This window comes from Bactrocera tryoni, chromosome 1, assembly GCF_016617805.1.
Source record: "Bactrocera tryoni isolate S06 chromosome 1, CSIRO_BtryS06_freeze2, whole genome shotgun sequence".
In the NCBI taxonomy this organism is placed as follows: Eukaryota; Metazoa; Arthropoda; class Insecta; order Diptera; family Tephritidae; genus Bactrocera; species Bactrocera tryoni.
The window spans coordinates 60,552,883-60,567,126 of record NC_052499.1 but is presented as its reverse complement, the minus strand read 5'-3'; the positions used below and the strand labels follow the sequence as shown (position 1 = coordinate 60,567,126).

Genomic DNA, 14,244 nt, shown 5'->3' with positions numbered 1-14,244 from the left:
ACTCTTCATTGCATCGAAATTCAAAAGTATATAACAGTACTCCCCTTTCCTACTGACTTAATGTGAGACATGGGACCGTCGCGTCAGCCAATGATTGTTGTTATTATTGTAAATTTTGTTCTATCATTTCACTTAAAAGAAGGTAAGCCGTATTGTAGAATCCTTTATATATGAAAATTATCTAAAACAATATGCAAGAATTTCTTCCTAGATTGGAGGAATCACTTTAAGCTCGTGTGAAAATTGATATCCAAACGTCAAAAAGTATGTGCTTGACAGCTGTTTGTTTACAACGTAATTTTTACGTTCAGTGAAGGTCGTGAAGTCATGGACAACTTGAATAATACAAGCTGTCCATTCTCCTCTGTTAATGACGAAAACTTCTTAAAAGTTGAAGAAAAAATGCGCGATACCAAACAGATTTCAGTTACTAGATGCATGAGAAATATTCATCCTTTAAGAAGCCTGCGCTTGCGCGAATTTCAACAGACTTTGTGGTCTCACTATCGATATCTCAGTCAGTGTATCATAACGTGGGGACCCTATAGGCCTAAACTCTTTCGAGTAGGTTGGGTTGTGTCTACCTGCCTTCGGTATGAAAACTACCCTAGCCTCCCTCCATGAGTGTGGCACATAACTGAACTTCATGCCTAACCATAGCATAAAAATCGATAATGATTTGTTTTAAAATAAGTGAAAATGTAATTTTTTGTTAGTCCGGTTCAATTTTGATCAGTTGGTATAATGGCTTCGGGTGATCTCCATTGATGATACCAAGTAACATTGATGACTAGTTTCATAGTTTTCTTCTTGGAATACAAAATGATGACATAAAGCAATTAATTTTTTTTATTTATTACTATGTTATTTCAAACCTGAGCATTTTTTCTATAAAATGGCAGGTAAATTATTTTATTGGCAACGAAATTTCTGAATTTATCGCACAAAGAAAGAAAAATAACACGCAATTGATTGCTTTTCTTAAGTGCTAAGTATTGAACACTTTTAAAAATAACAAACTTAATTAATAATTTAAAACTAAAAGAAGAAATGTAGATATATTCATTAGAAAATTTTATATTTGCTTTGGAAGATTCGATGAAAATTGTTTGCTTTCTCTTGTTGTATAAACAAAATGTCCCTACGGTATACGTAACATATTGAATATTTATTTTGAGTTGAATCTTTGAAGAGTAAATAAATTCTTCTAATCTGCAAAATAACCAATAAATAAATGAATAAATAAATATGCAAACGTACACTTGATATCACTTTGTATCGCATAAGTGAATTCTATGGGGATTTCAATATAGTTTCTGCTATACACACACACCCACATAACTAAGTGCTGATATTTGCCAATATTCGTATAATAAAAGAAAATCAAATTTGGATTTGTATCCACATGCGAAAGTGATATAGTACCTATATGTTATATACATATGTATCAGTATAAATGCACATATTTACATGCAAAAGTAAGCTGAAAGGCTGCAAGTGGCCTCAAGCGCCAGATATTGGACACGTGTAATGTGCAAAGTCAAATACGAGTGCCGGTTGCCTAACGCACATTCACATATAATATATCTTGCATGCGTAGACATACATATCGTCACCTGAAATGCAAAATAAGGTAACAACATTTTCGGAAATTTACAGTGACATGAATGAAACACGAAATTAAATGGAACATGAGTGAAAAAAAACTATTAATATCGGTTAAAAATGGTTTATATCTGAGCGCAGAACCTGAAAATGTTGGACATATGTAATATTATTTATGCAATTTGAAGTAGTGAATCTTAATCAATAAGACACTCAATTTCGAATTTTTTGATGATACGTTATTTTGCATTTCAGGTGACGATATGTACTTTATATACATATGTATATGTATGTACGTATATGCATTTGAGTATAAATTCATAATCTTTCTACACCCAACAAATCAAAGTAACTGTAATCATAAGAGCGTGATATAATATCAAAATAGAGATTCAACCATACCAAATAAAATCTACTGAAGTTAAAAAAAAAATCTGAAATTTTTATTTGAGAATTTGGTATTTAAAATTGTATGTTTGGGACATAAGAAGGTAAGTTTCCATTAAATTTCGTGAAAGAAAAAATTTATTTTTTTAAGACAAAAACCAAAAACCCAAAATCTAGGTTTTATGAATTTCGAAAATAAATTTGAAGGTTATGCGGAAAAGTTCATATTCAAAACTTAAGCATATACCTTTTCTTTACATATAGCATTGCGTTACAATTATTTTTTATAGCAAATGTTTTGCTGGAAATCTAAAAAAACCATTCTTAACCTATAAAAATTCAACCAAACCCCTCCCCTTCCTTTTCACGACCTCAGAACGCCCGTAAATTATTTTTCACTTAATCTCTGTTATTTTATCTTTCGTTTTCGATTATTTTAAAAGTAACATGATCTTTTTGTTTTCAAAAATTATCTACCCTGGGCTAAACGTGAGAGACTATTCCTAACTGCTTAATAGACGTTTCGCACGGGAGTTAATTGATCAATTAACCGCACTTCGCTCGATTAAAGCGCTTATTTAGATCTATTTACTACACAAAATCAAAATCTTTTTTACTACATTAATTCTTAATCGAATTGAAGTCGAGTTAAACTGGAATGCAACACGAAGGATTGTTGTCTATACTGCAAATTTGATTATGTCTAACTCTACCGGTTTGTGTCCATGCTGTAAATTTGGTTGTGTGCATAGCAATCAGCTGATAAATTTTAATCATAAAAAAATACAAGAACACAAGCAAGCATAACAGCTTATTCTTAATCAAGCCTATCTTCAATCGAGTAGCCGGTTGTGCGAAAGGCAAAAACTGGTTCCTCAATCTTATTCTTAATGCACTAAATTAATTTGGCTGTGTGAAAAGGCTATAAAAGTACCAAAGTCTCGGATTCATTGTTACTTCAAAGCATATACAATAAATTTATCGGGATATCGTTGACGGATTTAATAATTAAAACCACTTTTTAATTTCTAAAAATGTTAACAATTCGAATTTCAGAATTATTCCAAGAAATTACAGGTGAACGGTACCGATGGTAGTCTGAGCGAAAGCTGACATAAAAAATAGTGTTTTCAATAGAAAAAAAATTCGGAAACCCGATTGTTTTCGTTCAGAGGAAGTGGAACCTTTTAAAGAACAGGAACGATACATTGCTCAAATATTATAGAAATGTTATCGAACATCAGAAAGCCTTGAAACGTTTAAGGCATAACATGGTGCTTAAACATAACCTTAAAAACGAATATTTTTTATGAACTTGATCAACTTCGATTCGAATTGAAATTTTCATGTATCTTAATACAAATCCTTAATATCGCCTTCAAAAAAGACTCTTGGCTAATAAACGATTAATCCAATTTTCAAACACTTGTTATAAGAATCGGCTGGGATGGTCTTCAGAGCTTTTAGCGAATTTTGGTGTTTACCGTTTCGCCGAGATTCAGATCTTTTGGTAAGAATCTAAGTGCTTCATACCCAAAACATTAACCACAATGGGTTAAGTAGACTTTTTTTGTAATCAAAAACAACACCAACAAAGACAAAGACCCACTAAATTTGATTTTCTTCAAATTATCTTTTCGTAACTTTCGCAAAAAAAATAGTTCGAGCTGCAGAACTAAATAGAGAAGGTACCACCTTCTATAAGAGTGTACAACTCCTGGCGTATGCCGATGATATTGATATCATCGGCCTCAACACCCGCCGTTAGTTCTGCTTTCTCCAGGCTGGACAAGGAAGCAAAAGAAATGGGTCTGGCAGTGAACGAGGGCAAGACGAAATATCTCCTGTCATCACGTCTCTGTTGACAGGCATAACTTTGAAGTCGTAGATAATTTCGTCTATCTTGGAACCAGCGTAAACACCACCAACAATGTCAGCCTAGAAATCCAACGCAGAATAACTCTTGCCAACAAGTGCTACTTCGGACTGAGTAGCCAATTTAGAAGCAAAGACCTCTCTCGACAAACAAAAACCAAACTCTATAAATCACTCATAATTCCCGTCCTGCTATATGGTGCAGAGGCTTGGACGATGTCAACAACGGATGAGTCGACGTTGCGAGTTTTCGAGCGAAAAGTTCTGCGAAAGATTTATGGTCCTTTGCGCGTTGGTCACGGTGAATATCGCTTTCGATGGAACGCTGATACGAGATATACGACGACGACACGAATTAAAAGACAGCGGCTACGCTGGCTAGGTCATGTTGTCCGGATGGATGAAAACACTCCAGCTCTGAAAGTATTCGACGCAGTACCCGCCGGGGGAAGCAGAGGAAGAGGAAGACTTTCACTCCGTTGGAAGGACCAAGTGGAGAAGACCTGGCTTCGCTTGGAATTACCAATTTTCGCCACGTAGCAAAAAGAAGAAACGACTGGCGCGCGGTTGTTAACTCGGCTATAATCGCGTAAGCGGTGTCTACGTCATTTAAGAAGAAGAAGAACTTTCAATAAATGTTTAATCTCAGTTGAAAAATGCACTGAGAAATATGGTAGACGTGAGCGAGCAAACGATTTATGAACTTTCATATATTCCAGACGGAGTGACAGTTAGAATTATTTCGAACCTAAAAGCGTTAGGTCTGAGAGTGTTATTATGAAATCTATTGAATAAAAATATCTCTAAATTTGATAGAACAAGTTGAAGAAGGACTTCTTTCAGCTCTACTTAATATAGCAAGCAAAATTACAGGATCCCTCTATATGGTGGCCCTGAATTACCCACTGAACTTGTGCGATTATGATTTTCATCAAAAAGAAGAAAACTAAGTCAATGAGATTTTAAAGCTCTCTTCACCGCATGACAGTCGCCGTTATCCGAGTATTGACAGCTACTGTGTGTTGGGTGTTGCACAGCGGCTGAGTGATCGCTAAATGAATTCGCAGGGAATGTGTGGTGTGCGAGTCGAATTTCATTGCAAAAAGTGGCACAAACGACGGATGTTGATAATGGCTGACGGCTGTGAGGTTGAGCGCTGCGATGATGTGCGCACACAGACACAGCGTTGGCAGGCTTTGATGGATATGCAACGTGTGAAGCAAGTGAAAACATGCCATGAAAACAAGCCACGAACACTCACACACACGCGTATACATAAGCACACACGCACAAACATGCATACGATTAATCAATCAGCAATGAAAAGTGAATGGCAAAAGCTGCAGAGCAATGATAATCATGACAAGAACAACAACAACAATAAACACGGTCACCACAACAACGAGCGCTACATCAACCGCAGCTGTGGAAGCTACAACGCCAACAGCAAACGCATGCGGCGCCAGAAGCACAAGTAGGCACTAGCGGCAACAACGGCAGCCGAGGCAGGGGAGGCAGCATCAGCAATGCAACACCTGCGATGAAACGACGAAATTGACGAACGGCAAACCACCGGCAATGCAATCAAATTAAATGACAGTAATCATTGCTGAGCAACAACAACAAATTACAACAAAAACAATGAGCATTGATAAAATGTACAACAAACGGCAGCGCGCTGGAGGCAAGCTACAGCCACACGAAGAAATCTTAATGCCGTTGACAACAACAAAAATAACAACAAAACATCAAATAGCAAACCGAAAAATCCATTAAAATGACCGCTAAGAATTTGAGTTATTATAAAACGCCGCATAAATGCGTGTTTAAGGCTAAACTAACAACAGCAACAACAACAAGGACGTATAACAGAAAGTAGGTAAATCGTATTGGTTGCACCATTAGTGACAGACTATACAACACGTGCGATGCTTTACGAGCGACTGCAAGGAATAATAACAACAACAACAAAAATTGCAATAGCAGCAAAAAATTATAATAAGGACAAAATAATAATAACAACAACAACCAAAATAATAGTAACAACAACAACTAAAATAATAGTAACAACAACAACGAAAAATTAACAACGCGAAAAATAATAATAACAGCAAAATTAAACAAAAAAGTAATAACAACAACAACAAAAACAATAGTAACAACGACAATAACAAAACAATAAGAACAACAACAAGAACAACTAAATAATACTAACAGCAATAACAACAAAAATAATTGCAAAAACGACAACAAAAATAACAACGGTAACAAAAAACTAGCAACGAAAACAAAAATAACAACAACACCAAAGTTAGCAACATCGTTTAGCAAAACTTCTTCAGGGACTTTTGGAACTTCTCCCAGCAAGATAACCCCACAGCAGTTGCTTCAAAGCAAAACTTCATGCCAACAACAACAGCAATGACAACAAAATGCGAAACATTAAATTGCAACTGCACAATGTGGCCGCGACAAATGTCAGCACTCGGCAAGTAAAAGGGCAAAAAGCGAAAATTGTTGGTCGTGAGTGGCGACAGCAGCGATAATTGCCAGTACACAATAACAGTGTTTACAATAACAAAACCAAAACAACAACCACAACCATCGAACGGCAATGAAAATATATAAAATACATAAATACACAGTGAAAAGTAGAAAGTAGAAAGGCAATAAAGTGCAGCAGGCGACATTCAATACATATACATACATACATATATAGATTTAATGTATATGATATATAATAAATAAATATGTATACGGCTCTGAAATGTCTACCTATATACATATTTATATATCTTAAAGGTTTTATCGGGTGCACTTACTGCAGTCGGATGTGGGAACAATGACGCTGCATTGTTAATTGAAGTGACCACAAACACAGACACACATACACAAATCTATACACCTAACATGTGTGTAGATGAGCTCATAGAAAACTATTGTCGTTCGAGACGTCAAATTAAATTAAGTGCTTAGGCTAACAAATTTCAATAGTTTGGGGAAAACAAAAAGAAGCAGCAAAAATTTTTTGAGCGCATACTTTCGGTACCATCTGATCAAAATTGTCCCGGACTGCCCAATTTTAGTTTTCTCCTTCAAATCAGATTCCTTAGTCAGTCTTTTCGATGATTCGTTCGAGCATTTCGACTGGTAACTGGCGTATGACATGCCTGATGTTTTGCTTCAAGGTCTGAATCGAAGCGGGATTGTCCGCATAGATTGTAGACTTTACATATCCTCAAAGGAAAAAGTTGTGAGCTGCTTAAGCTATAATTAAAAAAATCCTCTCTGGCCATTTCCAAGTGAATGGCGCTCGGAAAACTTTCCTCACTTGCGTGAATTTTTACGCATGGCTCCATCCTCTTTGGTATCGTTGGCACAAGGGTCGGTAAATTCAGCCTCCATGATAACATATTCCCAAATGAGTTGAGGCTGATCGACTCCGAAGGGGCCCGAAATATAGTTATCTGCAGAACTTTGGATTCCAGCATAGAAAACTTGATCAAGCTACCTAGCTGTCTCCGGATTGAAAAGCCACTAACCAGATCGATCATTCTGTGATAGACGCAAAACAGATCTCCAGTGTTTTTGACGTGCGTACGCTTAGAGGTCCTAACATTGACTCGGATCACTATCTCGCTGGTACGATGAGGAGTGCCATGTCGCAGTGGAGAGAAAGCAGACTGCCTACCTCGCAACGTTACAATTGACCACAACACGTGTAGATAAATACCAAGAGTTAAAAAGGGTAGCGAGACGCATTCGCAGACAAACAAAAGGAGAGACCGAAATGTTTGAGTCCGAAGCGCTTAACAAACTGACCGACAAGGGTAATGCTCGAAAATTCTACGAAAAGATGCTCCGATTAACTGAAGATTTCAAGACTGCAACATGTTCTTGTAGAACCTCCAGAGGTGATCTTGTCAATGATGTCCAGAACATACAAAAATTGTGGGGGGAACTATTTTCCAGCGTACTGAATGGCAGTAAAAACATAAGATCAGGAGAAGGCGAACCCGATTCCCCAATCGATGACGATGGAGCAGACGTTCCATTGCCTGACCATGAAGAAGTTCAAATGACAATTACCCGCCTGAAGAACAACAAAGCGACGGGGGCGATGGGTTATCAACCGAGCTATTCAAAGAACGGCGAAGAACTGATAAAGAGCACGTATTATCTTCTTTGCTCAATATGGTCGGACTAATGCACACCCGAAGATTATAATTTAGGTGCGCTCTGTCCAATCCACAAAAAGGGAGACCCCACAACCTACGCCAACCATTGGTCTCAACATTCACGCCGTTAGTTCTGCTGGATAAGGAAGCAAATGGGCCTGTGAACGAAGGCAAGATGAAATATATCCTGTCATCAAACAAACTGTCGTCGACTTGGCTCCCACGTCACTGTTGACAGTCATAACTATGAAGTAGATAATTTCTTCGATCTTGGAATAAATATTAACAGCAACAACAATGTCAGACTCGCAATCCAACACTGAATAACGCTTGCTAACAGGTGCTATTTCGGACTCAGTAGGTATTTGAGAAGTACAGTCCTCTCTCGACGAATAAAGCCCAAACTCCAAAAGTCACTAATTATACCTATCCTGCTATAATTTACAGAGGCTTGGACGATGAAAACACCTGATGACTCGACATAACCAGTTTTCGAGAGAAAGATTCTGCAAAAGATTTATGGTCCTTTGCTCATTGGCAACGGTGAATATCGCATTCGATGGAACGATGAGCTGTACGAGTTATGCGACAGGTACAGGTACGCTGGCTAGGTCTGTCGTCCGAATGGTTCCCGCCGGGATAGACAGAGGAAGAGGAAGACCTCCACTCCGTTGGAAAGACCAGGTATAGAAGAACCTAACTCCACTTTGCGCCAAACAGTGAAGAGGCAGAACGATTGGCGCTGTGGTTAACTCGGCTATAATCGCGTAAGCGATTCTATGCCAGTAAAAAGAATACGAAGATTTACTCACTTTACTGAGCTTTCAAGCGTAAAATAAATATTAATATTTATTTGTATTTCCAAAAACATATTTGGAGCTTCAGTAATTTTTACAATACTAAAATTGAGGTTTTACGATAAATTTTGTAAAGACAAACATTATTTCGTTAGTTTTTATAGCAAACCATTTGTACTTTAGGCTTATTATTCTTGCAATTAGTATGTATTCAGATGTTTTATGACTTTAAAGTGAAGGAAAATATGTAACAATAAACAATTTATATATGTATGTACATACTACTTAAGTGCATATGTATGTATCTTAAGCTCCGCGGACTGAAGACTATAAAATTTACAAGTTATCATTGTGATATATATGGTATATCATATTTTTATATACATATATTATGTACATTAATATGTTTACAATTCTGTTTGATGATCATTTGTATGTAAGCTGTTGGCATTAAGCGCGTCATTCATTTTAATTGGTCATAATCGCACACTTACAGATCTGACCTTGGCCACGGTACAAGTGTTATTTCAATGAACATTTTTTTGCTCGTTTTGCTATCGATAAAAAACGCTTAATGAATGAAAAAGGTGTATAAGTGCAACAATTAAAACGTAAAAAATGCAATTTATTTGCATTCTTATGAATTTTGTTTTTTTTTTTCAGTGTAGAATAATTGTTTGCTGAAGGCAGAGGAAATATTATTTCTATGTTTTATAAAGATGCTTACATTCATACATAGGTCGACATATCTTTACGAAATATGAATAAATGTATGTAGTTCATGGAAAATTTTAAATTTTGTAATTAAAATTTTTTTATACCCTGAACAGGTTGAACAAGTTGGCTACGAAGTTTATCATACTCAGAAGGAGTTCGATTTAACCATGACTGTGTGTAAATACGTGAATTTTTGAGATATACATTCGAAATGTTGCAGATGTGGTTTTTTCCCAAAGAAGCTGCTTATTTGTCAGAAACGCTTATAACGGACCACTCTAGCATATAGCTTCCATACAAATTGGTCGATCAAAATCAACTCCTTGTATTAAAAACTTTTTTCTTTGACAAGATATCTTCACGAAATTTAGTACAGACTGTTGCTTAAGGTAATAACATAATCTGCGAAAAAATTGTTCAGATCGGATCACTATATCTTATAGCTGCCATACAAACTGATCGATCAAAATCAACTCCTTGTATGAAAAACGTTTTTATTTGACAAGATATCTTCATGAAACTTGCCATAAATTATTGGCTAAAACAACACTAAAATATCCGAAAAATTTTTTTGATACGGTCCTTTATATTATCAGATCTAGTTATATGTATGTATATTCATGTAATCGCTTTAAGATTAGAGCTTCGCTGCAGCCGAAATCAGCGTTTTTGCTGACTTGAAATATTTTTATACACAAAACTATTTTACTCACTATGCAAATGTATTTTAACAACAACAAAAATAAAATTTTTACAGAATTTTTTTTTCAAAATTTTATCAACTTTGCTGACACAATTCAACCCAGCTCATTTCTAAACAAACAACCTTTCGCAAATACGTTTGTTTGCAAGCAAGCAACGCTTTATGTAAATTAGACGCTTACTCTCTTGCTTATTAAAGTTGTAAATCAAAATATTTCAGCAGCAAGTGCAACACATGTTGAATTTCAATGTGGAAATGCGATATTTTCATCCAACACTGCAAGTGCCCTTGCTCTTGTTGTTATTGCGATTTTAATTTATTTTTCATATTTTTCGATATGCTTCCTGGAAGTCAATTCAACTTTCTTTAGTTGATTGAGCGCATAATTGCGAAATATTTTGGAGACCCGTCCCCTATGACTTTGAATTGACTTCCGCGCACCTGCCACAAACAACAAGCCACACCATAAGCAGCAGCCCCACCATAAGTAAGCTTCGGCGTACACTAGTTCTCAGTACGGCAGACAGCTGATGCTGCTCGAACCCATTCACCATTTTCAGCTCGATTAAATAGCGAAATAAATCAAAGAAACAAGTGTTGAATACAGAAAGTGGGTGGCTGTACGGAAAGAGCTGACAAGCTGGTAGCTGAGCAGCTGAGTAGCTGGCCGCAAGCAAATATAAGTGCTTCCCCACAAACTTATGTGTGGCAGTGTAAAGCACTCAATTCTGAATGCTGCTGCCAACTTTTGCCGCGGCATAAATAACTCTTTGTTTGTGTGTGTGTGTGTGTGTGTGTGTAATCTCGCGACTAGCATCTAAGTCTCTGCATGGCGTCGTATCAGGCGCTTTGTGGTTTTAAGCCAGTTATAAGTAGGTATCTCAATTTTGTTTATTCAAACTTTTTCTTGTTCTCTCTTACTTTTTTTGCTCGACGCAGCCGCAATTTCGCTGTTTGGGGAATACTTCTGGTGCTTTTGCGTTGCGTCTTGCGGTTTGGGTATTTCCCAATGGATGATGTTGGCAGTTTGATGCGAAAAGGGGTCAAATATGTTGCTACAAGAGTGTTGGTTGTTTTTGTTGTTATTCCTAATTGTGGCAATTCGTCTATGCAGCAGAAAATATTACCGCAATTTATTCACTTCATATTTTTTAAGTTTCGATAAAATTTTGAAGTAATATGGAATGGTTTTATAATAATAAATTCTATTTAAAATAATTTCAACATTATAAATATTGTTTACGCATTTCAAATCGGTTGGCAACGCAACATTATCAAATACTTTAATAATAATGCAGCTGTAAATAGCAGTACTTTTAGTAAATTGTCAAGTCTTTAATTAATATTTCTTTATTTTTTTGTATTTCAAATTGGATGGCAACGCCATATTAATAAAAATTTTAATAATAATACAGCGGTAAAAAGCACTATTTTTCATAAAATTTCAATTCTTTCATTAATCTTTATTTACAAATTGAATGAAAGTGGCAACCCTGTGCCAACTTTAAAGATAAAATAAGTTTTTATGAGCATGCGATATTTTATGTTTTTGCATACAATATTTTTATAAATATTAATTTTGTGGGGTGGCAACGCCATATTGTGAATTATTTTAATAATAGTAGAGCTTAAATAGAATAGAGCTACTTTTCATAATTTTTCAATCCTTTAATAATTTATTAATATTTTTTTTGAAATTGAAAGAGAGTGGTAACACTGTGTCTGCTTAAAATATATAATAAATATTTATGAAGTTTATAATAATTGTACTTACACCCTAATTGCAAGTAGACGACATTTTATGTTTTTACATACAATATTTTTATAGTTATGTGGCAACACCACGCTACAATTTTTTTGTAAGCAGTGGATCCTTTAATCATTTTATGGTATTATCATAACATATAAATATTTAGATAAAGGTTTGGATATTAACCTATTTACAAATTTTATTAAAGTGGCAACCCTATTCAAAAATATAATGAGACCTAAATTTTGAAGAAGTTTATTACTTTTTAATCATATTAAATTGAAATATACAATATATAGAACTTGATATATTTTTATATATAATATTATTGTATTTATGTGGCAACACCAGCTTCAATTATTTCGTGATTAGGGGGCCCCGTAATAATTTTCCATTTTTATATCAGATATAGATGTAGATATAGATACAGATATAGATATAGATATAGATATAGATATAGATATAGATATAGATATAGATATAGATATAGATATAGATATAGATATAGATATAGATATAGATATAGATATAGATATAGATATAGATATAGATATAGATATAGATATAGATATAGATATAGATATAGATATAGATATAGATATAGATATAGATATAGATATAGATATAGATATAGATATAGATATAGATATAGATATAGATATAGGTATATATATAGATATAGATATAGATATAGATACAGATATATAACTTTTATCTCTAGTTTCATGTCTTCCCGGTTTTCTGAAGAAATAAATACTTTAAACTCTTCTCTAACCTCAAATAAGAAGTTTAATATTTTTAAGCAGATTCCTTTCTAGCAAAAAAATGTTGATTGATATTATTACCCCAGTGCCATTTTCAACACTACACCTTTATTTAAAAAACCCAAAATAAATTGAAATTATTTCAATACAAAGCGCATAAATTAAATTCGAAACATTTTCCAAAGCATACAAATGACACAACTTAGGCCATAGAGTGCTTATGCGGGTTCACATTTTCCTTTTCCTCCAAAAATACATTTACATACCTGCATACATAACGGTGCAAAAACTTTGTGCACTTTAAAATTGTCAATTTCTGTATTCGCGCAGACACAAGCCACACACCCGCCCACTCCTAAGTAAAAGTAATAAGCAGCTATTTCATAAGTTTAAGCCGCAGGCTTTTTCAGCGGATCGGTCGCCGGCAAGTTATAACTTGCCACTTGATACTGATTAAAAACTTTCTCCATGTGTCTACAAGTAATACGAGCGGACACTTGCAACAAGACTCGAAACTTTGTCGCAGACATCTTTGTTAAAGGGCTATGCGACTATGACGGGTTGAAAGATATGAATGGATGCATGACTATGATAAACTTTCAGTAAACTGAGATGTTGAGTTAAATTTATTGCTTGTGTTCAGTTTGACATTGACTTTGAAGAATTTGACTAACATTTGTGACATTTTCTTTTGATATCATTTCACTGCTAAAATTTGGACTTTAACTCTTTGCTTCATGCACTTGTAAGACAAAGCAGCAACAGATGATAAAAAAGTGGTTAATAAAAATATTAATACTCAAAAAGGCATCTATACTGGAGTACACTCTTAAGCTAAAGTTCATTGCCTGTAAATGCTGAAATATTTGTGACGAAATTTCAGTTGAACTCATCGTTTATTCTATTGAAACACTTCAGTTTAAGTTTTGACATAAAATTACTAATTAGAGTTAGACTAATCGATGAAGGCATACTCGTAGCTAATATTTTGAGAAGATGGGGAACTGGAAGCATTACTCAATGATCAGTTGCGAAATGCAAGAAGAGCTCGTAGAAATGACAAAAATCATACTGACCAACATACCAAAATCTGTTAAAATTAGTAACGGGGGGAATCAATCCAGAAGTACTATATATGTTATTTGGTCATAAAAGCGACACAGATCCGTGAAACAGCACTTTAATCTGTGCAGATGATAACGCAGTTGCCAGTGACCTATACAAAATCCCACATGCTGCCTTTTTCCTGGTAAAAGTGCTTAGTTCCTTAAACCGTTTTGTAACGAACTCCCACAGAAACAGCCTTGCCTGTCGAAGCTAAGGAACTTCTTGCCAGTAAGTCGTCGTCAGTGGCAACACATAAGTCTAATCGAAATATATAAGGTTTTTACTAAAGATACAGCTGTCTGGACAGACGACAAGATGGACAAATTTGAATCCACAGGCACAATACAAAATGTTCCCGTAC

General features: G+C 35.2%; 1 protein-coding gene across 1 annotated transcript in view; it reads right to left on the bottom strand.

The window, feature by feature from the left end:
* LOC120773612 overlaps positions 1-7,272 on the bottom strand; it is a 138,558-nt gene extending 131,286 nt beyond the window's left edge. Inside the window, exon 1 of the mRNA XM_040102649.1 lies at positions 7,199-7,272. Within this exon, the coding sequence (XP_039958583.1) occupies positions 7,199-7,272 (74 nt within the window). The remainder of the gene's footprint in view (positions 1-7,198) is intronic.
* Positions 7,273-14,244: the final 6,972 nt, after the last annotated feature.